General features: G+C 41.1%; 1 protein-coding gene and 1 long non-coding RNA gene across 2 annotated transcripts; one reads left to right on the top strand and one right to left on the bottom strand.

Moving 5' to 3' along the window:
- Window positions 1-2,185: 2,185 nt before the first annotated feature.
- LOC133710765 (uncharacterized) lies at window positions 2,186-9,013 on the top strand. Its single transcript, XR_009846852.1, has 2 exons — window positions 2,186-2,322; window positions 8,808-9,013. It is a non-coding gene; the product is annotated as an uncharacterized LOC133710765 (long non-coding RNA).
- Window positions 9,014-10,366: 1,353 nt separating this feature from the next.
- On the bottom strand, window positions 10,367-11,669 carry LOC133711801 (protein FAR-RED IMPAIRED RESPONSE 1-like). The gene is made up of 4 exons (XM_062137893.1): window positions 11,551-11,669; window positions 10,881-11,415; window positions 10,462-10,779; window positions 10,367-10,378 (listed from the first exon to the last, which is right to left on the bottom strand). The coding sequence occupies exons 1-4, from the start codon at window positions 11,667-11,669 to the stop codon at window positions 10,367-10,369; spliced, it is 984 nt and encodes a 327-aa protein (XP_061993877.1).
- Between the last annotated feature and the right edge of the window lie 16,200 nt (window positions 11,670-27,869).

The raw sequence follows: 27,869 nt of genomic DNA on the forward strand, positions 1-27,869 counted from the left end.
ACTCTTCCTCTCCAACCACCCCGCCGGTTTGAAACTCACCCACCTCTTCAATTGAGCCTCGACATTCACTCCCACCCTAATCCTCAGGTATTCCCCCAGGCAGGTAACCCCACAACCCTTAACAGCACGAACAAAAACGCCAATCGCCTGTCCCAACAACCTCCCCGTAGTGTCCAGCGATTTCTCCTCCAGGTATATTGGTGGAAGGCCCCGAATACGAATCCAGAAGTATTGTGTGGTGAGTGAAACTCTAGACGGATCCTCCCGTCCGTCTGTTACGGCGACCGCCAACAGAGATTTATCAAAAGACCAAGGGCAGCCCTTGATAGCCCACTTTAAATCTGCTTCCCTCCTAAAAGCGAACAGCACCCTTCCATCCCCTAGCTGTGTTGCCACGATCCTCCCTCGATCCGGCGGGTCTGACTTGGGGATCCAGAGACCATTCATTGTGTTAATAAGAGACTCTACCCTGAAAGGTTTCGGAGTGAGCAATTCACAGACGATGAACCAACGCTGCGGCCCCATATTCACTGCTTCCTCCGGCAACACCACCGTACCTCAACCTCCGTCTCCGTCAAAGCAAGCTTTTGAGCAAACGTCCCAACAACTTCCTCCATAGTGCAAAAAGATTGAGACACAAACTGATAGCCCTTGACAACACCCTCAAGACACCAGAACATTAGTCAGCCACCCGCGACGTCCAAAATGGACACTCTTCACGAAGGTGAAGAAAAACCCTAACCCTCAGAGACAGAGAGAAGGGACCAAATTTTGAAAATACACAATTTGTCACAAATGACTCTTGTCATTTATTTGTTAGAAGCACATGAAATTTCAATAGAGCTTTTACGATACTGATCTAGTGTGTGTGATTTTTCAGGTTTTGGATTTGCAAGATGATTTCACGTTGACTATTGGCTTGATTGATTAGCTTCTGCGCTGGTTTCGATATTGTTGCTGTTATTGGTGAATATTGTTATGAATTTTGTGATGTGTTTGATTCTTCAAGCTTGGGATGCACCGGCAATGAGTTACGATTTCTATTTGAGGCAGGTGGATTGGTTGCTGCATAATGTATTGGTTGTGGGATAGGAAAACTGTTCATTTGTGGAATGTTTGTAGTAGTGAACAATAAATGCAATGTGAATTTTCTGGAATTACAGTGTATAGAACATGTGAATGTAATGTGCATTTTCTGGAATCACAGAGCTTTGCTCTTGCTATGCTAGAGAAAGTTCATTTGTTGTACTATACAGTATTATAGAAGGTAGAGGTGGCAAATGGGCCGCTAGGCACGAGCACGGCACGAACCCGGCACATTTAGAAGCGGCCCGGCACGGCCCGAGCCCGTTAGAGGCCCGGCACGGTCCGAGCACGATAATTTAACGGGTCGGGCTGGGCCGAGAAATATTGGCCCAAAAGCCCGGCCCGGCCCGAGCCCGTTAGAGGCCCGGCACGGCCCGAGCACGATATATTACGGGCCGCAGCCCAGCCCGTTTATAATATAAAAATAACATATAAATATATAATTTATAAACATTGCAAATTTGCAATTTACGCAATAACTCAAATAGTCAATAACAACATTAATTTTTAACCAATACTTTTTCTGGAAAACTTCAACCATTTATCAAAGAACTTCACGCTTGGACCTTCCAACTTATCAATGGAGGAAGATGCCAACGGCTTCTTCTCCTCATTTATATATCTCTAACCTTTGGCCCTCAAATTACCCTCAATTTCTCCATCTCTTGCTCTTGAATTTCTCTTCTAATCGCTAAATTTGATCACTTTTACTGGCAGCGGACACCTCTGATCTTATAATTGTAAAGATGAAGGTATTTGATTAATCAATTTTACTCAAACCATTGTGCTTCATGTTTTAGATGATTGTATTTCATATATTGTATGATTTTCCTTTGAACGCATTGTTTTCAAGGAATTGGAGGGAAGTTGGCCATTGAAAGTTTTGATTAATCAATTACGTTTCTACTGAATGTTTAATCAATTAAGTTTGTGCTTTGTACCAGTTAAGTTGGGTACTGAATGTTTTGATTAATTGATTAAGGAATTGGAGGGAAGTTGGGTACTGACTGTTTTATATGCCTCTGTACTACACTCTTATATTCCCTCAAAACAATATCATTGAGATGTGCTGTATATATATATAATATGATAATATAGAAACAAGTGTGCCTTACAATCTCTGATGTTAAACATTATCTTTTGCGTATACTTATGCAGTTTGAGGAGCAGAAAGAACAAGTCATTGTTGAGCAGGTTTTACGTTTTGTTTTCCTTGACTCGAAACGCCCTACTGTTGTAAGTTGGATGGAGATATCTCCAATTTTTCATGTCCTTGCATTTTGTTTATTTTTTGCTTATCCTAATTTGACCTCAATAATGAACTTTATCACTTTGAATTTGATTTATATTAAGGCAATGGAAAAACATGAAACTGAGAATAAAGATAATACAGAGAAACTAAAGTTGATTAGCATGGACTCTAGCATCAGATCTGAGAATTACTTGCTTCAAGATCTTAAACATGAACTATGATGATAATTTGACATACATGCTCTATTATCTATTATTTTTTTACTTATATTACATGTCTATATTTGTATGAAAAGCAAGAGTCTCTTTCCTTTGATGCAAAGATGTTTCATAGGATTGTTGTTGTTTTGTATTTGGTACCCGAATACTTTATTGTTCTTGTGACAATAAGAAAATGAAATCAAGGAGGCAACGGCAAGTCTAAAGAGCAAAGTAGGTGGAGCTGCATGGTTTCTAAAACCTTTATAATAATTGTGATCCAAACCTTTATAATAAATTTGTGCAGATGAGAGAAATTTCAAATTTCTGCTTCTGATTTTCTAAACTTATCCAAGTTTATTATATATTGTTAACGTTAGTGACCGAGGGGTCTCTAGTTAGCTTAAAGAATGAGAGAGAGAGAGAGAGAATGACACAAGAAGTATAGTGGTTTGTCTCCCGCCTTAGCGGGAAACTACGTCCACTTGAATGTTACACTAGTGTGTTGAGCCTTGCGGCCCAAGGGGATTACAAAAGATGTAATGGAGTGGTGTTTAAGTGGGAGGTGGCATTCCTTTTATAGGTGAAGGAGTGCTCTTCCTTTACATTTTCTTAGATGTGGGACAATAACCCACTATTCTAGTCTAGAAATGCCTATTATGGAGGCAACTTGGCAAGGCCGGAAAGGTGGCTTCCCAGCGGCGGATTTGCGACTTCTGGATACCGTAGCGTAGCTTGAACATAAGGCTACAAGATGAAAGTAGCGGTTAGGCCTCACCATGGCTTGTGGGTGTCCCAAAGAGGGTGTTACTTATACTTGGTGAGATAGCAAATACTCCATATTGTTGGAGGTATGTACAAGTCCCCGAAGTCCGCAAGCAAGAGGAGCTTCTTGGTTGGGGAGTTATAATCATGAAGTCATCAAGCATAAGTAACCGGGCGGCACGGAGCCCCTACAAGTCCCCGAACTCCGTAAGCAAGAAGGGACTCGTTAACCTGCACAACAAAGACAAAAAATAGGCATATGTAGAATGCTTGTTGTATTGGGCAACAAATGTGAGTTGCATTGATATGCGTTGGCATATATGAATGTATGAGGTGCGTGATACATGGTCGTGTGAGCGTATGGATTGCGTATGATAAATGTGTGACGCGCGCAAGGAGACGAATGAGGTCGAGTTTGACGGGGTTACGCTCGTGAGATGTAAGTTGCATGAGTGCCGCGAAGGTATGCATTTGTAACTCATGAACGATGACCGCGCGTATGGTTGTGTCCGTTTGTTTTTCGCTCTTATTAATGGAACGCGAAAAGAATTTGATTTGTCGCGGTCGGTAAACGACAAATGGTAGAAAAATTCAATGTTTCATTAACGTGTGGTGTGTCGAGTAGACATGAGCGTAAAGCTCGAGGATTGCCGGGAAGGCATGAGCGGAAAGCTCGTGAGCGGGAAACTCGGGGTTGCCGGGAAGGCATGAGCGGGGAGCTCAATGGTGCCGGGAAGGCATGAGCGGGAACTCAAGGGTTGCCGGGAAGGCATGAGCGGAAGCTCAAGGGTTGCCGGGAAGCATGAGCGGAAGCTCAAGGGTGCCGGGAAGGCATGAGCGGAAAGCTCGTGAGCGGAAGCTCGTGGTGCCGGGAAGGCATGAGCGGTAAGCTCATGAGCGGAAGCTCGTGGTTGCCGCGAAGGCATGAGCGGTAAGCTCGTGAGCGGAAGCTCGGGGGTGCCGCGAAGGCATGAGCGGTAAGCTCGTGAGCGGAAGCTCGGGGGTGCCGCGAAGGCATGAGCGGTAAGCTCGTGAGCGGAAGCTCGGGGGTGCCGCGAAGGCATGAGCGGTAAGCTCGTGAGCGGAAGCTCGTGGTGCCGGGAAGGCATGAGCGGTAAGCTCATGAGCGAAAGCTCGTGGTTACCGCGAAGGCATGAGCGGTAAGCTCGTGAGCGGAAGCTCGGGGTGCCGCTAAGGCGTAAGCGGTAAGCTCGTGAGCGGGAAGCTCGGGGGTGCCGCGAATGCGTGAGCGGAAGCTCAGGGTGCCGCGAAAAGCTCGGCGGTGCCGCTGAGGCACAAGCGCGAAAGCTCGACGGTTGCCGCTGAGGCACGAGCGCGGAGCTCGGTGTTGCCATGAGGCATTAACGGGTAGCTCGATGGTGATGCCCTGAGGCATGAGCGTTGCCGTTGCTAATTATGCTGGGCTGTATGTATAAGTCCCCGGAGTCCCCAGTCAAGGAGGGTGTTCTTGCGGGTTGATACCAAAGCGTAGCTTTGTGCCGTATATCAAGCATAATTAGTGCGAGTGCGTCATCCATCTAGAATTGGTCGGAGCGAACGCTTTTGCCCTTTCGGGTGGGCCCCTGCTAGGCTCGCCAGGGAGTCCCCCACTCCCCAGCCACGATGGACATCCGGATGGTCGGTAAATTGTTTGTTGAGGGGGAGCTGCACGGAGCAGAGGGTGTTGGGTAGCGAGCCCAATCTTTGGTACCCAAGCGTCGGGGTTAACTGCCGGATCAATGGCTGCCGTAGGCTGTGTTAACTAGTCCCTTTACTATTTCTCGGAGGAGAAACTTGACTGCAATGCCGCGTAGCGGTCATTGTCATTATGAGGCGTTGCCTTACCGCTTGGTGGTTGGTTGCCGATGAAAAATGATAAACACATAGAGCAAGTAATAATATTTTGTTCGAGTGTCCCATGTTTATTTAATTGAGTTGCAATTAAGTAGTAGCATGGCATATGTGTATAGCATGTACTTGTAGTAAAGTTGCTAATAACATTTTGTAGGCATGCTTAAGTGTCATGGAGACATGTATAGTCATGGAAAAGGCTCTAATTGCAAGAGCGTAAGAGATAAGATATAGTGACTTATCTTATGCCGATTTGGAGCGAGTTGGAGTTGGCATTGATATAGACCCAAAGCATGTTGGAGTTGTCCAAGCATGACGCTCCATTGCATCGGAGAAGCACCATGGTAGAAAGCTAATGATTTCGTTGACTGAAACGGTGCTTGTGCCTCCTTAACATAAGAGAAATGATTAGTAATCAATCCATGTAGTTTAATTGATTAAACATGTGTATATGTAGCCTCGTGTTACGATGTTAAAAATGCTACAACTCTACGCAATTGCTATCTCACATATACGCACAACGTCAATTTACCGTTTACACGCTTGAATTTCGTAAGCATGGCCATGTGCAAATTTGTACTATATTTGAATCATGTGAAGCAAAAAATCTGAGATCTTAGGTATTGTGCGGTCAAGATGTGTGACCAAACATCACTAAGTATCAAGGATAATTTAAAGAACTCACAGTAAGGCCATGTCCATGAGGTCAATAAAATATGGCGGCAAGTCTTGTTTTAGATGTCTAATGCTAGTGGAAGCATGAATAATGAGCTAGTCTCTGATGCATGCACAACAGCTATTCTCTAGAAGAGGACAAAGGAGTGGCCACTGATACCTTGATAAAGATGTGTATAATAATAATATGGGAATAATGCATCAATGGCTGTTGGCCACAAAGTTGATAGATAAGGTTAAAGTAAAACCATGCATGTTGATACGTGGTACTGGTGCCAGCACCATATTGTCATGTGAACACATGAAACTAGAATATGTGAAGTATATGTATGGCTAGCGACAATTAATGAATGATGGTCTTTGTAAATGCCACGTGCAGAGATGTTATAGATAGTAATTACCCACTTCTGATAGACATACGTGTGTATGTATGTAGCATAGGCACGATGACATTCCAATTATGGCATTCAAATAAGATTGAATGCATGGGTCCTATCAGGCTATCACGTAGGCACGTGTATGAACACATATATAACCGACCGGAGACATGCATGAATGGCAGACCGCGTTGCAGATATGCATAATATAGGATAAGGACTTAGCTTTTCTGCTGCGACACCGCTTAGCAGGTCCGGCTAAAAAAGGCTTGCTGTTATGAGTCGAATATCAGAGATGGCGCTACTGGGTGTCTGAACGGGTCACCGAGAGGGTGGGTCATGAGATGGTTGGAGCTGATTGTGCTTATTAGCGGATCAGTGTGCTGGTTTGTGCTGGTGCTAGCGGAGAGTGGCCGGTGGAGGAAGCTTTGGCTAGCCATGCAGGCCAGCGGAGGAAGCTGTGGAGGTTGCCGCTGCTGGTGCCTAGCGGAGGAAACCTTGATTGGCGGCAGAAGTGGCCGGCGGAGCGGAGCCTTGGTTGGCGGAAGATGTGGCCGGCGGAGCGGAGCCTTGGCTAGCGGAAGATGTGACCGGCGGAGCGGAGCCTTGGTTAGCAGTTGCTCCTAGCGACATGGTGGCCGGCGGAGCTTTGCTAGGGGAGGTATCTAGCGGAAGAAGCTTGGGTAAGCGGTGGTGACCGGCGGAGCTTGGGCATCAGCGGAGCTTTTGATGCCTAGTGAAGATTTGTTGCTCAAGAGTTGAAGTCCATCGGAGGCTCGGAGTCCAGCGGAGGCTTGCTAGAGGTGCCTAGCGGAGGTAGTCCGGCGGAGCAGAGCTCGGTGCTCGGCGGAGACCACTCAGCTGTGAAGCCCAACGGATGAGTTTGGCGGTGAAGCTCATCGGAGCTTTGGCCAGTGGGTGAAACTCAGCGGGCAAGCTCGACGGATGTGTGGGGCAGCGGAGCTTTTGCCGGCGGAGGTGGCTGGCGGAGCTCTTGCCGGCGGAGGTGGCTGGCGGAGCTCTTGCCGGCGGAGGTGGCGTAGCGGAAGATCATGGCGGAAGCATTCAGCAGACCGTCGGCGCTGGAGCGTCAGCCATGGTGATTGTGGCTCTTAGCGATGTACAGTTTGCCGCTGATGATGATTGAAAGTGTTGGTTTGACCGGAGGCTTTTCCGCTGATAGAGTTGAGCGGAAAAAGTGCCGCTGATAGAGTTGAGCGGAAAAAGTGCTGCTGACTGGAGTTGGCGGTGGCTAGCCTTGCGGCCACTTCAACAAGCTGCGATTGATGGTTGGAGATGGTTAGCGGTGCCCGGCGGTGTTGCTGGTTGGTGTTGTCGCCGGTGGTGGTGCCCAGCGGACAAGGCCTCACTGTTGGTGTTGATGATCGATTGAAAGAAAAAAAAGCAGAGTGTCCAAAGGAGCCTTGTGGGTGCCATGAGTAAATTGGCAAAAAAAAAAAAAAATTGTTGCCAGCGTTGACTTTTTTTGAGTTGGGCGTTGACCAGTCCTGACTGGCGTTGACCGAATGTTGATCGGCTCCAATGGGCGTTGACCAAGCATTGACCGGCCCAAATGGGTCAAAGTTCGTGGTAGGTGACGAAGCCTTCGTGTGTCGGCTTCCCACAGACGGCGCCAATGTTAACGTTAGTGACCGAGGGGTCTCTAGTTAGCTTAAAGAATGAGAGAGAGAGAGAACGACACAAGAAGTATAGTGGTTCTCCCGCCTTAGCGGGAAACTACGTCCACTTGAATGTTTTACTAGTGTGTTGAGCCTTGCGGCCCAAGGGGATTACAAAAGATGTAATGGAGTGGTGTTTAAGTGGGAGGTGGCATTCCTTTTATAGGTGAAGGAGTGCTCTTCCTTTACATTTTCTTAGATGTGGGACAAGAACCCACTATTTTAGTCTAGAAATGCCTATTATGGAGGCAACTTGGCAAGGCCGGAAAGGTGGCTTCCCAGCGGCGGATTTGCGACTTCCGGATACCGTAGCGTAGCTTGAACATAGGGCTACAAGATGCAAGTAGCGGTTGGGCCTCACCATGGCTTGTGGGTGTCCCAAAGAGGGTGTTACTTATGCTTGGTGAGATAGCAAATACTCAATATTGTTGGAGGTATGTATGTATGTATATATATATATACTAGTCTTCCTCCACACATGCTCTGCATGTGCAAATAACTTTTTTTTTTTTTTCAGAAAATAAAAAAGAAAAGATAATGGAAGAAAACGGTTATTGCAGAGAGAAGTTAGTGGGAGAGAAAAGTGGGTTGTTGGATTTATTTTGTTTATTTTTATTAAAAAAAAATATAATTTGTAATTGTCGTAATAGCCCTTGTGATTTAATTAATTCTCAAAGTATTTTAATCTCTTAAGGTCATTTCTGGCAAAATTTTTGATTTTGGCTAACAAAGCCTCTTCTCTTAATAATAGTATATATATATATATATATATATATATATATATATTGAACCTAGCTACTTGCTGGACACTATTAGCATCTAGACTCTAGAGCATGATGATTGGTCTGGAGAACTTGGAAACAGAAAAGCATATTATGCGATGTGTGTTTTTTCTTGTTAAACTTGTTTTTGTACTATCTTGCAGCAAAATTTGTAGCTGAAAATCTCAGCAGTAGAAACTGAGAATAAAGATAAGACGGAGAAACTACAAGTACGTAGAGATATAGAAGAAACTGGAACAAATAGATGGTTTACTGAAGGACGGTGAAACACATGAGCAGCATGTAGATTTGATGGATAACTAAGTCAGCCAGATTCATAGCACACTAGAGGAAAACCATATTTTACATACTTATAGTTTTGTACTTTGTTGTAAACTTATGATATCTAGCATTCTAATTATGTCTTTATGTATGAATTTTGTGTTTAGTGCTTATGTTGATTGCATTTATTTTATCTCAAAGTGGAACTCGTTTTCGTTTTCTCACGGCACGAGCACGGCCCTGCACGACCCGCCTTAGGCCCGGCACGAGCACGGCCCGGCAAGCTATGGGCTTGGGCCGTGGGCCGGGTTGGGCCTAGTGTTTGAGTATATGGGCCGGCCCGAACCCGAGCCCGATAAGAAATGGGCCGACATGGGCCGGTACGAGCACGGCCTGAAGCCCGATTAATTGGGCCGGGCCGGGCCGGCCCGTTTGCCACCTCTAATAGAAGGAATGAAACCATTACATTGATTTTCTGGAATCATTACATATTAGTCATTTTCTGGAATCATTACATATCAGCAACTTTTGACTATCCAATATTCCAACAAGACTATCAACTTTTGACTAGCCAATATTTCAACAATATTGACTATGAACAACTCTGCCATATAACCTTGACATGATGCAAAATGGCATCCAAAACCTGCAGAATCAAATAGACCACAAAATCTGCATAATCAAATAGACCCCAAAACCTGCAGACTGATCAATGCATCCAAAACCTGCAGAATCAAACAGATCCCAAACCTACTGCAGACTGATCACTGCATCCAAAACCTGCAGAATCAAACAAACCACAAACCTATATAAAACCAATCACAGTAGCTATTTCTCAACAAACTCAAAACCACCACAGTAGCTAATCAATAAAATTAACACCGAACCTAAAATCATCTTCCAAATTCAAAACCTGAAAATCAAACACACCACAAAACCCGCTTACCTTAAACTGACCAAATCAGATGCAAAATCTAAAAAAATACCAAATACAGAAAACTGAAAGCTTACCTTAACTGATGTGTTTTCTGGTAGTTAACTGATGTGTTTGAGACATTATTCTGCGAAATGAGATGATGAACAACTATCCTCATCCATACTAGTGGAACTTGAATCCCCATCTTTATCAATAGCAGGTCTACATAAATAAGCAAAAATAAAGTGATTAATATGAATCGATAAAAATGTTGAAGAGTTTCAATAATATCAAACACAGGTATCTATAGATTCTTACCTTCCATGAAGTGTTGGACAATTTCTTTTGTCATGTGACTGACCAAATAGTCCACATCCATGGCATTGCCTACCTTGACTGTCCTTTACCTTAACTTTCTTCTTCTCTTTTCCTTTCTTCAACCTTCTCCCACACCCTTTTGCTCTCACTTGATTTGGTTCATTAAAAACATGCTGAATAGTATCAGTCTTGGTCTCCAAACCAACTTCACTTTGTCCACTTTCATTACTAATTAATGGTTTAATATTCTCCAAAAAAGCATCTAATGCTTCCATAAAGAGCTGTGTAGCCTCATCACTCACCATAACCTTATCAATTGCATATGTAGCATGCTGGAATAGTTTAGTCCTCCTTGCAAGTAAAGCTTTGTTATCTTTTATCTCCATTCCATAAGAATCTATCACAACTCTCTGTCTTACAGCTTTAGTCCATCTCTTCAAGATGTACTGAATAGGCAATTTATCAACATCTTGGATCTTAATCAAATATGCCAAAACATGCCGACATGGAAGTCCTTCACTGTCAAACTTTCTACAGCTGCATGATGCAAAATCAGAATTCTTTTCGTAAGTGAGTTCACGAGACTTACAAGTATCAATGTTCTTTCGCATAACCTTAAACTGTTCTTGAGTGACATTTTCAAACATAAGTTCTAGTTTATATTTGAAGCTCTCTCTCTCAACTGTTCTTGAGCTTCATAAAATAGTTTACGTGTATAAACCTTGGCCTTATGATCTTCTATGTCAAGGGACATGACAGTTTTTGCCTTCTCATCAATATTAATATGATCCTCCTCTAACTCAGAATGGCGTTGGTGAAGAAGTCCCCTCTTAAACTGAACCATAAATTCCACCAATGAATTCCACTTAGAAACATAATTCTTGAAGAAAGAATGTTGACTCTCTACTCTTTGACTACTTGACATTCCAGCTGAGAAAACATGATTGACATATGCTGGTATCCATGATGAACAAATTTCGTATATCGACTCCAGCCACTTGTTATCACTCAACCCACTCTTCTCAATAATTTCAATCCATCTTGAGTCAAACTCCTCTCTACAACTTGAATTCCATATGCAGCTATGAAAGTCTTGGTAGGAATCCCGATATTTAATCGCTTCTAGCTTCTCAGAAAATTTATTAAGAATGTGCCAACTGCAATATCTATGAAATGTTTGTGGGAGTGCTTCTGCAATGGTTTTAGTCATAGCAGGATCTTGGTTGGTAATAATCATCTTGTGGGTAGTGCATCTCCTAGCATAGCATTTAGAAATTCCTTGAATAACCAAACAAAAGTATCGGTTGTCTCATCATTTAAGAATGCACGCAAAGATGATTGTCTGCCCATGATTGTTAACACCAGTGAATGGTGCAAAAATCATTCCATACCGATTTATGTTGTATGTAGTATCAAAGATAACTACATCTCCATAAAAGCTGTAAGCTCGTCTTGAAATTGAGTTAGCCCAAAAGCACCGTCTTACTCTGTTTTCCTCATCTGACTCCATTGTCTAGACAAAAGAGGAATCTTTTTCTTTCTCATTCTGAAAATGCATGTACAGGAGATCTCCATCATGCCCCTTCTTCTCTTCACGACAAGTTCTTCCATAATTATATAGATCACGTTGTATAAAACCAATATTTTGAATGCCTCTTGCTTGAACACCAAAGAATTCAAACTGTTTATGTTTCTCAACATTTACCAAGCTTAGTTGCTGTGATAGAACTGTGTTAACTTCTGAAACAGGACGGTGAGATCTCAACAAATGTACTCTAGGAGGGCTTGTTAATGGATGGTTGTGACCCTCGACAAATACAGAGATTGCATATCTTCCAGACTCCTTCTTTCTCACAACTGCAATTCTCGCTTTACAACCCACTTTGGGTAATCATCTCTTACGTTTTTCTCCTTCAACTTTGGAATCTCCTTGCTTATAACAGACATACTCCTTCCTCATAAGTTGTTTCTTATCTTTGTCGGTCGCACTAGAATGACTTCTAATACTAAACCCTGCTTCTTGATACGCTAAAAACAAGCGCTCAACTTAACCCTGCAAGATGTAGTCGTTAGCAATATAGAGTAAGCAGGGATCGTTCAAGCCGGGGATTGAGGGTAACAAATTATTCACACAAAATAAAAACAAACTAATTTAAACTAACTAAAACAAAAATCAAACAAATAAAATCTGAAACTAAACAAAACAAAAACGTCAAATACTAGAAAAGAGAGAAAAATATGGCAGGAAACAGAAGGGGATAGAAAGGGGCTCTGCAATCCTAAACAAGAACAATATTTTGGGGTTTTTGGTTTTTAACGAAAATAAAAGATAATATAAAAGAAAAACAATTTTGATTTTAGGTTTTTAGAAAATAAGATGGAGAATATGTTAGAGACTTGGAAATCCACCACCAATTACTTTCGAACAATGTTAAGTTAACCTAGTTTCAATTACTAAGGTGTGAACAGAAATCAACCAAGAAACAAGTCGGAGCAGATCATGTCCCTTATTAATGTTTCCCTAAATACTTAGTCTACGTGAACGCACAATAGCTAAGCCTATCAAACATGCAATCAAGGTATAGAACGCTATCCTATCAACAACACATATAGTGTCAACATATTTGAAGCATTAAGATCTCATGGAAACGATTGATTATAGAGTTGCAGTCTAGTGTGGAACGCCTACCTAGCATGCTCTTCCAATTGTTTAAGACATCAGCTTTTGTCCAAAGCCTTGCATACTTGTGGATTAGAAAACAAGACGATTAGGTGAATTATTTTCTAAACCTAGCTCCAATTACATGCATAAATCCTATGTTCGCGACCATAAAACATACACATGCAAAAGTTTTCAATCAATCAGAGATAAACAACCAATCCACACCAAAGATCAAGAAACTAAATTTAAACAAACATATGTTCTACATAATTGGGGCTTCAAACCTTGCCCCTAACAAAAAGAAACTAGCCACACATCGTCTTAAATTCAACAAATAAAAGCATGAGTATTAGATTACAAGATGATAAAAACCGTAAAAGGGAGAGTATGAGAGCCACGAATTCACTTTTAGGCAGCCTTAGATGCAAGTACTCCTTCAAGATAAGTCACGGCAGAAGCTTGGTGGAGGATGGAAGATGGATTGCACGGTTTTTCTTCTTGAAGACTTGGGAATTTTAGACTTTTTGTGCTAGGGTTTGGGAGCAGAAGATGGCGCTGTAGGATGGTCCTCTTCAACGTGTTTAGAGCCTCTATATATGTGGAATACACAGCCCAAGTTTCCTTTTCCAATTCTGCTTTGAAAGCCTCCCCTAGTTGCTTGAGGATTACTCTACTTGGTGCATAATTAAATGATTTTCAAGCCTTAATAATCTTCCCAAAATCTTGAGGAATCATTCTAGGACTCTCCTTCATATTTGCAGCAGCAACAACCTTCCAAAAATGCCCTGGAAATCCGTCCAAAGAAGAATTCTGCCAAAATGCCCTGTTTTGACTAGGATTCTATTTCTGACTCTGAAGCTTACTTCTTGGGCAAGGAACGACTTCGTCTTGACAAGTTTCTGGATGGTTCTTGACTCCCACGTGCTCTATGACATCATATAATCTAGAATGATCAATAACCTTCAGGAAAAACTCCAATAAAATCGCCGGAAAAGATCTCCCAAAAAGCTTCGTGAAAAGCTGACAGTTTCTGCCTTATCGGGAAGCCTAGTTTGTGCTTGGTTTCCTACTGCCTCGTTGACGATTATGACCAGTTCTTTAGCTGTACTTGAAGTATAACATCATTTATTCAAGGATCGCTGGTCCTTTCTTCAAATGTAAAGCTGGAATGATGCAAGAATTGCTCCTCAAAACCGTTCCCAGAAAGCTGATTCTGAAACTGCAGTTTCTGCTTTGCAGCAACTGTTTTGCACAATGAATTCCGTGGACTTCCCTTGTAATTTCCGGCCAAATGGTTGATCAAACTTGGCCCTCTGCATCAGTACTTCATGTTTCATCGCTTCGTTGCTCCCTTTCAGCTCTTATTTCTCTTGAATCACTCCACGAACTACCTAAAAAGAAAACAAAGTTAAAACTGACTTTTTAAAGGAAATAACTAAGAAAAGTGTAAGGGATTTCACACTATATTCGTCGCATTTATGCTCCTATCACTTCTTTTGCGTATCTATTGTAGAAAGCAGCAACATCATCTATTGTTTCAAACTCTTGGTATAATTTAGGCATCAACTCTGCCTTTACTTGAGGAATATAAACTTGATCATCCTCTGACTCCATTTATTTGAAACTGAAAAGCACACATAAGATCAACAATCGAAACAAAAAAGAAACCCAGAAACAGAAAGAAGAAAAGTCCTAAATATGGAAAAAGCCCTAAATTTTGTAATTGGAAATCAAACAAATCAGAAAAGAGAGAGAATCCATACTCTAGATGTGTTTCTCTGTTTCCAAGTCTCCAACTTTTGGCGCGAAAACTCCAAGGGATGTCGGGACCATAAGAGAGCTACAATTTTCATGAGAGAAAGGAAAAAAGAAAACTTCGGTTGCAACAATCATGCAACCTGAGATGAGTTTCTAGTATTTGGAGACGAGAAGACCTAGATTTTGGGTGGAGAAAGAGAACCAGAGACTTTGGCTGCATCGAAGTGGAGAGTCTACAGTTCGTCTGAGGCTTTCTACTTCGACCCGCGATGGTTTTTGGGAAGAGATCGATCTGAGCCGTTGGTTTTCATTTAAAGCAACAGACGGTTGTGCTTGACCCATCCGCAGATTATGTATAGCAAGGACGTCCTCTTTGGAACCTTGCTGTATATATATATATATATATATATATATATATATATATATATATATATATTCTATCCAGAGTGAGGCCTCACTTTGAAATTAACGTGTGAGGTTGGAGTTTATGGTCACTTTTCAGTCTCATATTCACATCTCGACTGTTCAGTTTTTAGGTACTAATGTATAAATCATCTCTGCAAAATTTCAGCCGAATTGATGGTCGTTAAGGCATTGATAACTGCCTTAAACCTGGTACGGTTCATGGTGGACAGATTATGTTCGTCCATTGGTTTAAGTGAGTTAGATACCTTAAAGATCATCAATTTGGCTAAAACTTTGCAGAGATGATCTATACATTAGTACCTAAAAACTGAACAGTCGAGATGTGAATATAAGACTGAAAAGTGACCATAAACTCCAACCTCACACATTAATTTCAGAGCGAGGCCTCACTCTAGATAGGATAAATATATATATATATATATATATAGATATATATTTGGTGTGGATATTATTGATCCTATGAACAATCGATAGGCAAAAGGTTAGGACCAACAAATCGACTCTAGTTCGGAGTTGGTTTGCTATGCAAGAAATCATAACTGGTCAAATTTTAAAACAAGTTGGTCAATGTTCAAGTAAATCTAGAATATGTGTATCGCCCAAACTCTAGGTTACTTGCTCTAGTTCTAATAGGGTTAATATTAGAGATATTCTCGGAGATATCTTCGTAGATATCTAATCAATGTATGATTATGTTTCTTTGTACAACTCTAATTCTATGCTTGTAATCCTCTATATAAAGAGACCCCTATTATCAATGAAAACATGACTCAATTCTCTCCCAATTTCAGTTTTCCTTAAACACGTTATTAACATGAAACCCTAACCCTAAAATCCTAATTCCGTAACCTTCAAACCCTAACTTCCTCCGCCGCACACATTAAAGCTCTAGATCCCAGGAGTCTAGAACCGGCGGCGGAACCACTGTAACCGACCGGAAAAGCACCGAACCGACCGCCTAAAGTTCCGAACCCTTCTGGTTAGCCTCGCTTGCGTATCCATGTAGCCACCTGCGCGTGACACTCTACTACTTATCAATCATTGACTTGACTCATAAACTCTCGCAAGCGTACAAATCGTTGCCAAGTAAGGGAAAGTATTTGAACCTTGATTATCGTACCTCGGGGATTAGGCGTTGGACCTAACCGAGGTAATTGGCGGTAGAATCACTCAAATGCATACAATGAAAAATAAAAATAAAATAAAGTAAAATAATATTCACAAGGCACCAAGCCTCGGCAATGCTCGGCTTAGCTCACACTAAACCTAATCAAAGCCACTAACTTGTAGCCTAAATGAGTTATGCACAATGGAAGGTAGAATTTTGTTTGGGAGTTTTGAATTGAGAATTAACAAAATTAAATGCAAACTAAAATAAAAGCAAACAACTAATTATCAAGCAATAAATTAAATTTGGATTTTCAAATTAATGGGAACATGGGAGTGTCGGGTGATTCACACTAACTATCTTGTAAACATCGATGCCAATTTCATAAATGCATGCATTTCCTATATGTGTTAAGTCCCGTATCTAGTACCGGTTAAGGCTACTAAACCAATTATCCTTTCGGTGTTTCGATTATGCCGGTTAGGGCCACAATCAACTCTCTAACTTAGGCATTACGCCGGTTAAGGCCGCAATATCTAAAATTAGAGGCCTAGAGTGCAAGATAATAGAGACCCAAGCGAGCTTAGCTACAATTAAGCTATCTAATGGTTACCACACTTAAATCCTAGATGCCACAAGATTAATAAGTTATCAATTTATCAATCTATTCATAATTGCCCACAACATAATTTCAAAGGGTGACAAAGCCTAGAAACATGCTTCTAAGGACCAATAAATTCGGATTTAAAGCATACACAATGAAAATTGCATTTATTAAAATTAAAGCATCAATATTTATACAAGATGACTTAGGGCTTCACAACCCTAACTCCCAAAATTGAACTACTCACTCATAATTAAAACAAGATTTAACATCAAAACCATGTACAATTAAAATAGATGAGAAGAGAGAGGATAAGCTTTGCTTAATTTCAACTAGGCCTCATTAAAATGCCCGCGGATCAAGTGGGCCGATGGAGGCCCGCCGGCCCTGAGGGCTAAAAGCCCGGCCCGACCCGTTAAAAAGCCCTCCTCGGGTGGGTAGTGGGCCGGCCCGCAAAAAGCCCGCAAAAGCCCGGCCCGGCCCGTAAAAGCCCGTAAAAAATTATATATATATATATATATATATATATATATATATGTGTGTGTGTGTGTGTTTATATATATATATATATATATATATATATATATATATATATATATATATATATATATATATATATATATACAGCAAGGATCTGAAGAGGACGTCCGTGCAATTGTAATTTTGCGGATATGAAGCGTTAGCCGTTGGATGGTACAAATGACATCCAATGGTTCACGACGGTCAACAAGTGCGGGTCAAGTTCTATCCGCTTCTTTTTTTTCTTTTTCTTTTTTGAAGACGTTCTATCCGCTTCTTTTGTTCTTTTGTGAACTTCATTCACTCTTCAATCCTTCTCTCTCACTCGGGAACTATCGATCTTTTAGAACCATGACAAAACCACCGACTCATCCTTTAGCCTCTCAACTGAGGATCATGCTAGCCATTTGAGGAGTATTTTATTTCTCTTTTGTTTCTTTTTATTTGGGTTAGTACTGATCTACTCTTGGAAATTTCCCACAATTGTCCTGATTATGGAAAGATTTACTGGGGATAAGGGTTCTTCTCTATCATGGAGTTTTAATTTTTTATTTCACAATCTGGGAGCCTACTATGAACGCGACCCATTAATGATCTTTAGCGGCTCTATTTCTCCTTCTTTTTCGTTCTTTCAGATTAATTGCTCAAAACTGACATCGATCCAAACCCATCATCCCTCATCCCAACTCGAAAACGATCTGAATAGAAATTTTCTACTTCAAAGCTGTAAGGCCGATCATCACTCTTTCCATCCATGCATGAAGAGTTTGGCTTATACCCAATCTCATGTCCAGAAGAAAAACAAACTTTTGCTTTTGCCTGGCACAATTTTTGCGTTCAAATTGAATCAAAAGAAAACAAACAAAAACTACAAAGCTAATCCCAAATTTGAGATTGAAAGAATTTGTATCTGACAGCAAAAACCATACAGAGCCCATCCCAAATTGTCATTGGTTCATAAAGAAACAAACAGAGTCATATACAGTCTATTTCAGACGTTTCAGTGCCTCCTAGCCCGGTGAAGAAAAGCACAGAAAGAAAGCTTTTACTCGGAGCCCACTTAACTCAGTGAGTCACAGCTACCGATTCACCATGGAAGGTCAAGAAGGGACTCAGCAATCTTATCTCCAGCTAGCGAACAAGTTCTTCCTTCTCTCGCACCCAGACGTTCAAAACATTGAAAAGGTTCGGCTCAAAAGGAGGTTTTCAACACCATCAAAGGTTCAAAGCCGATTGTAAATCAAATCGATGAATTTCACCGATTGTTACTGGCTTTTGCTTTTACTCTGGTTTTGTGTCGTTGAGAGTGGACTGAGGAGACTGGATTTTGGGAATAGAGACGCAGACTTGTTTGGGTGCTTTCATTTTAAACCGTTGGTCATCAATTAAAACAGCCAACGGCTGTGATTGATTCGTCCACATTCATAATATGGTGAAATTGGCTAAATTTTTTACCACACTCATAATTTATTGTAATAAACTCATCCAACGGTCGGTTTTTTCATTTTCTTTGAATTGATAGGGGTTGCTCTTTGGAGAGTATGATATATAAATATAGGTTTATAAGAGTAACTACGTTTGACCTAGTTGATCGAATTCGAAACGATAACCAAATTGGCTAGATTTTTTACAACCACCATAAAATATTACAATCTCTCAATCGAGCGGTTGATTTCTCCAAATTCATCTTCCACTTCATGGTTGTTTTAGAATGGACCTCAACAATTTAAATGCAATGTACAAGTCATACAACTTTAGGAGACAAATTAGTATAGGCCAACGTATTTGTAATTAAAAATTGAAATTTTTATCTTATGTCCACACACATCCATCGATGAATTATTTACAAGCGTGATGTAAAAAAATAAACAAGTTTTGCGTTCATCACGCCATCGGTCAACCAAGAAAACATGTGAGTAACTACAGTTGACCAATCCGATCGGGTTCGAAATTATAGTGAAATTGACTAAATTTTTAACCACACTCATAATTTATTGTAATAATCACATCTAACGGTCGGTTTTCCTATTTTCTTTGAATTGATAGGGGTTGCTCTTTGGAGCGTGTGATATATAAATATAGGTTTATAAGAGTAAATAGGTTTGACCTAGTTGATCGAATTCGAAACGAAAACCAAATTGGCTGTATTTTTTACAACCACCATAAAATATTACAATCTCTCAATCGAGCGGTTGGTTTCTCTAAATTCATCTTCCACTTCATGGTTGGTTTAGAATGGACCTCAACAATTTAAATGCAATGTATAAGTCATACAACTTTAGGAAGAAAATTGGTATAGGCCAATGTGTTTGTAATTAAAATTAATTTTTTTTATCTTATGTCCACGCACATCCATCGATGGAATATATACAAACATGATGTGAAAAAATAAGCACGTTTCGCGGTTGTCACGCCATCGGTCAACCAAGAAAACATATAAGTGACTACGGTTGACCAATCCGATCGAATTCGAAAATATGGTGAAATTGGCTAAATTTTTTATCATACTCATAATTTATTGTAATAAACTCATCCAACGGTCAGTTTTTTCATTTTCTTTGAATTGATAGGGGTTGCTCTTTGGAGTGTATGATATATAAATATAGGTTTATAAGAGTAACTACGTTTGACCTAGTTGATCGAATTCGAAACGATAACCAAATTGGCTAGATATTTTTACAACCACCATAAAATATTACAATATCTCAATCGAGCGGTTGGTATCTCCAAATTCATCTTCCACTTCATGGTTGTTTTAGAATGAACCTCAACAATTTAAATGCAATGTATAAGTCATACAACTTTAGGAGACAAATTAGTATAGGCCAACGTATTTGTAATTAAAAATTGAAATTTTTATCTTATGTCCACACACATCCATTGATGAAATATTTACAAACGTGATGTAAAAAAATAAGCAAGTTTTGCGTTCATCACGCCATCGGTTAACCAAGAAAACATGCAAGTGACTACAGTTGACCAATCCGGTCGGGTTCGAAACTATGGTGAAATTGACTAAATTTTTAACCACACTCATTATTACATCCAACGGTCAGTTTTCTCATTTTCTTTGAATTGCTATATGTTGCTCTTTGGAGTGTATGATGTATAAATATAGATTTATAAAAAAATAGTGCCTTTAAAAATTTATTTATCAATAAATTAGTATCTATATATAAATAAAGATTTTTTTTGGTACAATATAGAATTATAGATATGTTATCTTTGATTGTATTTGATCATTATCCAATGAATTTCCAAAGCTTGATTTAAAAAAAAAATATTTGTGTCTTTAAATATTTATTTATACATAAAGCCCGCAAGGCCCGGCCCAAAAAAGCCCGCAAGGCCAAGCCCGGCCCTAAAAAGCCCGCTTTATATGGACGGGCTTGGATCCGTCTATTTTTAATAAAACCCGGCCCGGCCCGCTATTATTTAAAAATATAGCAAAGCCCGGCCCGGCCCGTTGACAACCCCTAATTTCAACAATGCTAGAAAGCAAAGAAAACTAAGCTAGCTTGAATCCTCCTAACTACCCAAGATGAAATTAAGGTCTTGATGATCTTCCTTGATAAAATTTGAGAAGAGCCCAATACTTTAATGTGGAAGAGTGAGTCAATGGGAGGGTGGGTGAGTTGCGGCGTTGTTGAAGACTTGAAGAGAGGAAGGAAAAATGGGGTATGCGGCTGTTTAGGTCCCTGTGTTGGAGAGAGGGGATATATATATATGGGTGTGCAGCTGTAGGGTGAGAAAGAATAGGGAATGGTGGCCGTTCAAGCAAGAGAGAGGAGAGATTGATTTATTTTGGGCGGCTGGGATCATTTCGTGAGAAGGAGGAAAAGTGTGGCCTGGCACGTGGTGGTGGTTGTGTGGCTAAGAAGAGAAAAAGCTGGAATGGTTAAAGAAAGAAGAGAGAAAGTGCACGTGGGTTTTGGATTATAATTAAGCAATTATGCTGCTAGTGCTTTGTTTAATTGATTAATTAAGTTAATTGCTCACTTAATTAATGAATGATGCTGTATTTCTTTCTCTTCTTCTTTTCTATTTTTCTTTCCTTCTCACTTCCCACAACTCGAATATTTCGACATATATTGTCAAGGGTAGTCGGATTTTGCTCTCTAGCTTGCATTGACTATAGTTGACAGTGTCGACAATTCGTCCTTTTGTCGGAAACTCCAATTAGCTTCATTTTTGTACAACTTCTTCTGAAATCCATAACTCTGCTTATTTCCTACACAATAAATAAAATTGGATTAATTGCATTATAATTGGCTCAAGGATTAGCTTATTTCTAGTGTTTTAGATATAATTACACGCATAAAAATACTTGTAAACAGCCGCGTTAGCCTCGCCTCATGTCCACAGACCTCAACAGCCCCCGCCCACAGCACAACAAGTTAGCCTCGCTAGCACTCGGCAGGCCCTCGCAGCACCCTCGACAGCTCCTCGACAGATCACGTGCAAGCCCCGCGCACAAGCATCGACAGTCCCTCAACAAGTCTTAGCAACTAGCCTCGCTAGCTCTCGGTGCCGCTCGACAGCTTGCACGCCAGCCCCGCAAGCCCTCGCACACGCCTCTCAAGCCTCCTGTGCAGCTGCTGAGCAGATTAGACTCGCCAGCGTATACGCTGCCCAAAAGGTTAACCTCGCAACCGGCAGCGCCTAGCCACCTCCGGCAAACTTTTTCGGTAGATTTTTCCGGCAACTTTTTCCGACGACTTTTTCCAGCGACTTTCCGAACACTGTTTCGAGGTATTTTTTTTTACTAAAAGTACCATTTTTTGAGTTTTTTTTTTTTTTTTTAATTTCTCTTCTTTTTCTCGGGGACTTGCAACCTCTCTTCTTCTACCCCCATTTCTTCTTCATGGGGAGACTTTAGCCGAACTGTGGGGGTTCGTGCGGCCTCCAAGCTTGGAGCTTGTTGGGATCTCCAAAATTAAAGTTTGTCGAGAATATATGATCGACCACACACATCATTATTTCAATCTAATCTAATACCTCTTGGAATTGAATTTCTTGGAAGCGATTACGCTCATAAATTTCTATTGTTTTCGTGGTAGCTTTTACGCTCCAAAACTAACCTTTTTTTCTTGTTCTCTTTCAGGATGAGTAACATGAACAAATTGGACTTCACTCCATTGGGAACAACTGGCTCTGAATATCACAAGTGGGTTCGTAATGTCCGCCAATATCTCAAGGCCCAAGGAATCCTGAATACAATTCTTGAGCCCATGACGTGCTAACTGTTGAGCAAGCTCAAGCTTTGGAAGAAAATAGAGCAGCCTTGGAGGCAAATAAGGCGAAAGCCATCATCCTAATGACTCGTCATATGGATGATTTGCTCCAGTACAAGTATATGAATGAAGAAGACCCCAGAAGGCTATGGGTCTCACTCGAAGAAAGATTTGGCAACATCCGTGACTCCCTACTTCTTGACCTAGAAGTGAGATGGCATAGTCTCCGCTTCTGTGATTTCAAGACAGTCCTTGACTACAACTCGGAAGCACTTCGCATTAAATCCTTGATGGAATTCTATGGAAAAGATGTCACAGATGCGATGTTGATTGAGAAAACTCTTTCTACCTTCCTCGTCTCTGCTTTGATGTTCACTAAGAACTATCGAATTGATGTTACTGTAGGACGGATCACAAGGTTTTATGAGCTCATTGGAGCTATGAATGTCGCTGAAAAGCATGACAACATCCTTGTGAAGAACTATAATTCGAGACCTGTGGAAACAGAGCATATTCTGGAGTCCAATTATAGTCGTGCCTCTAGAGAGGATGCCAAGAGCGAAACCCTAAACCTAGGGACAATTCTCTCTCTAATGATAAAGGTAACTGCCAAAATAGGTGGACACGGAACCAAAGAGATCAATGTGGAAAGAGAGAGGGAGGCAATGCCTCTGGCCATGTTGGTGGCGCCTCCAACACTAAGAGTCATCCAAATGATGTTTTCAAAGCACCTCAATCAATGGAGTTTGAGCACAGAGATATATGTTCCCTATGTGGAGTATCTGGTCATTGGACACACATTTGTAGAGCTCGTGAAGATATTGTCATCACCTACAAAGTATATTGTGAAGCAAGAGAAGCTCACTATGTGGAACAAGAAGATCAAGAAGATCATCTATAATGAAGGGTCGAAGACTTCAAATTTGGCTGGGATCGATGGATCGCCAATTCTGTTTAAGTCTTTATTTTTCCAAGAGATGTAATAGGAAATTGCCATAGACTTTGTAGTAAATGTCATTGGTTTAGTTTTTCTTCACATAGGCTCATCCAAAATGAGTATGATATCTAGGAAGGTTTTGAGATAAGTGGTACTTAAGCGAGGTTTGCTCCACCGACATCTCTCTACTCCTCTGGTCATATTTATTTTGGAGTTACCGAAAGAAAGTAAACGACTATCATTGTTTTGCATTAGCTAGTACTTGGATAAAGAAACAATGATGTACTCCATTGGGTTATGAATAAAATTTCGAGTCCTTTTCATTATGACTCCATTTTGATTCTGAGCACATTACTTTGTGACTACGATGGCTGGGCCATCAAGATTAGTTTAAGGACATGGAAAAGCCCAAATTCCGCTTGCCAAATGGCACCTTGATTAATGTCACAAAAACTCTCTATACTCCTGGGGCAAAACACACCCTATTGAGCTATTCGAGTCAATGGATTCCATGCAAAAATGCATGTAGAGAACAGAAAAGAGTTCCCTTTGCAGTATTTCTAATGATTGCGAATAAAGGTGCATCTTAGAGAAACATATGTGTCTCTCTAGTGGATTTTATGTCACCACTATTCGAGTTATTAAATCCAATAAAGTTATGAGAAAATATCTCTTGGATTTAGACACATATTGGCTTTGTCATGACAGGATAGGTCATCCTAGTCATGATATGATGATCCATCTACTAAAGACTTCACATGTACATTCTTTCTTTCAACCGAACCGAAGCATGAATCAAAAGTTGATTCTTAAACTAAGTGTGACCGCCACTGCTGCCTCTAGCGCAGCTGCCGTCCACCACTAGCCTGGGGCTGGCACAGTCCCTATCCATGACGCCATAGATGGCGATATATGGCGTCCATCATGGTGATGGCGCCCCAGGTGATGCTGAAATCACTAACTTTGCTTCAAATAGCGTTTCAGACGCTCATGCCTAACCAAAATCCTCATTGGTTGCTTCTAAGACCTCTCGCTCGTTTTACAAAACCCGTTCCTTAGGAAAATTAGGACTGAAACTGTCTTATGCAAAGGATATAAAAGTACTTTTTCTGTTGCGGTCACACTTAGTCTAAGAATCAACTTTTGATTCATGCTTCGTTTCGGTTGAATCTGTGGACTGATTCAACCAACTTGGGGACGTTTAAATACTTCATGCTGTTAGTTGACACGCAAACATGCTGGTCACATGTTGTGCCTTTGTTCACCTGTAAATGCTACTTATATCACACTCCTAGCACATATCATATGACAATGGTCTCACTCCCCGGATCATTCTATTCAGTCAATTGGACTTGACAACGCTAGAGACTTTACATCGAAGACTTTCAATGATTATTGCATCTCATTGGGACTGATGTTGGACATGATATTCCTATGTACACACCCAAATGGTCTCACGAAACAGCTACGATGGTAGACCGGACATTGGTAATGCGCACCGATCTCCCTATATCCGCTTGGGGTGATGTAATATCGCATGCAGCTATGCTAATTAGTCTACGACCCACCACCACTCAATCTATCTCTGCGTTACAGCTAGTGATTGGGTATAAGTATCTCGTACTTACGCATATTTGAGTGTGCCATTTATGTGCCTATTGCACTACCACAGCGCACTACGATGGGTCCTTACAGACGAATGGGCAACTATGTTGGATATGAGACTCCAACAATCGTCCGCCACTTAATATCTTTGCTAGGTCATCTCTTTATCGCATGTCTTGTGGATTGTCACTTTGATGAGACAGTCTTCCTGTCATTAGGGGCAGATAAGAGCACGAATGTTCAACAGAAACGACAGGAATTGTCGTGGTCTGTCCCCACTATGTCTAATCTTGATCCCCGTTTAAGTGACAGGATCACACAAATCTGCTGCAAACATGGCTGCAAAGATGGAAGTCCCTACGAGAGGACGTAAGCACCACCCTACACAGAGGTAGGCATGGCGCCAACGCCATAGAGAGTGGCACTCTGGCATTACAGGCCATGACCCCAACTAGGATGTGTGGGAGGCCCGTGAGTTTGAAGGATACTTTGGCACAAATCAATCCTTGGATCGTCGACACTTAAAATCCGTCTCATGAGAATCTTCTGAATTATGGTTATCGTTGGGGGATGCCTCAACGTTAGAACCTATTTCTGAGAATATATAGCTCTATGAAAATTACACTAGTGTACATGAGACGTGGGATAAAAACTCCATCATAATTGATAATGTAGTCGCGCATTTCGTTGCGCATGAGTTTGTTGTGTCCGATGATATCGAACCACGCTCAGTTGATGAATGAATGCCAACGTAGAGAAATTTAGCCTAAATGGGAAAATGCGATCCATGTTAAGCTGCATTTTCTAACGAAGAGAAAGGTTTTTCGAGCCACTGATGCTAACACTTCCTAGCATAAAACCTATTGACTAATGAGTCTTTGTTAGAAAGCGTGATGAGAAAAGGAGATGGTAATCTCGCCTTATGGCGCAAAGCTTCTCACAAAACTCCTCCTTGGAATCGACTATGATGAGACATATTCTCTCATAATGGATGTCATTGCACTCCACTACCCTGTCAGTTTGGTAGTTTCTGAATAACTGAACATACAGCTTACGAATGTGGTCACTACGTATCTCTATGGGGGATCTAGATACGGAATATACATGAAGGTTCATGGTGAACCTCATTCACCCAAGTCGAGTGGCTCTAGACCACGGACTGCGTTGGCAATAAGGTTGAAACGCTCACTAAAGTGACTACTTGATTAGGAAGGGATATGCCCACGCGTTTCTATAACAAGTTTCGGATTCTATCGCGGTTCATGTTGGACATGATCTTCATTAGAAGCCCTTAAAGAGTTAAGGGAAACCGTTGAACACTTGAAATCCAACTTTGAGATGAATGATTGGGAGAACACGATTATGTCTCGGTGTGGAATTTGAGCATCGTGTTGATAGATGCTTAGGAATTTTGACAAGGTCAAGCCTTCAAGCACCCCCATGATCGTCCGTAGTCTTGATCTTGAAAAGGATCCTCTTCGTCCAAGGGATGATAACGAAGATATGCTAGAGACAGAAGTGCCTTACTGAAGTATAATAGGCGCATTATTGTAGTTAGCTCAATGCACAAGATCGGACATCTCATTTGCCATGAACTTGTTAGCTAGATATAGCTTTGCGCCAAAGCGATGCCATTGATTGATGTAAAATATATCTTTCGATACTTGAGATGTACGATTGATATGGGCTTGTTCTATCCCTACAGAGAAATGATGGATTTAAGACCCATCACACACCAGAAACGCCGCCAACACTAGCCTGAGTATCTCTTTGACCCACACAGAGTTCATTCCCAAACTGCTTAAGTGTTCACCATGGGTAAGACCGCGATATCTTGGAGGTCTACAAAACAGACCCTAGTCGCTATATGTTCGAATCATACAGAGATTATTGCTCTTCATGAAGCAGTTCGTGAATGTATATGGATTGGATCCATAATTACACATGTTCGAAGCAATTGTGGTTTGAAGCCTACCACAGATGAGCCTACGAGCATTTATGAGGATAATGCAGCTTGCATTGAACAAATGGAGCAAGGCTACATCAAAGGCGACAACTCCAAGCATAAGCAGCAACAACAGGCTCTCCTCAAGATCAAAGAGAACTAGGTTCGATCTGAGGACAGTATGACAGACTTGTTCATTAAGTCACTGCCTAATTCCCACCTTCAAGAAACATGTTGGCAGCATCGTTTGCGAAAGTTATCCGAACTCCCATGACCGTAGTCATCAGGGGGAGATGCAGACATCAGGGGGAGATGTCTACATGTATGGTCTCGAAACGTGAAGGGTGTGTTGTACTCTTTTTCTCCTTCGACCCGAGGTTATTTTTGTCCCACTGGGTTTTTGTTACTCGGCAAGGTTTTTGACGAGGCTACGAGAGGAACACCACATTTGGGCGACACAAGGGGGAGTGTTCAAGTAAATCCAAAATATATGTCTGGCCGAAACTCTAGGTTACTTGCTCTAGTTGTAATAGGGTTAATATTAGAGATATTCTTGGAGATATCTTCGTAGAGATCCAATCAATGTACGATTATGTTTCCTTGTACAACTCTAATTCTCTACTTGTAATCCTCTATATAAAGAGGCCCCTATTATCAATGAAAACACGACTCAATTCTCTCTCGATTTCTGTTATCCTTAAACAGTTAATAAATTATTGGACCCAAATAAAAAAATTACTGATTATAAGCTCGCAATCTATTGACTGTAATATCAAAAGCTACTAACCCAGTCCAAGACCGATGTTTTCTTTTTAACGGTGTTTCCCTTGCACTCTTTTTGTTGTTGTGCCTTTTTCTATGGATTTTGATTTCATGTCCAGAAAAATTGTTGCATCATCATTTTGCCTAAAT

Source organism: Rosa rugosa, chromosome 5, assembly GCF_958449725.1.
Source record: "Rosa rugosa chromosome 5, drRosRugo1.1, whole genome shotgun sequence".
NCBI classification, from domain to species: Eukaryota; Viridiplantae; Streptophyta; class Magnoliopsida; order Rosales; family Rosaceae; genus Rosa; species Rosa rugosa.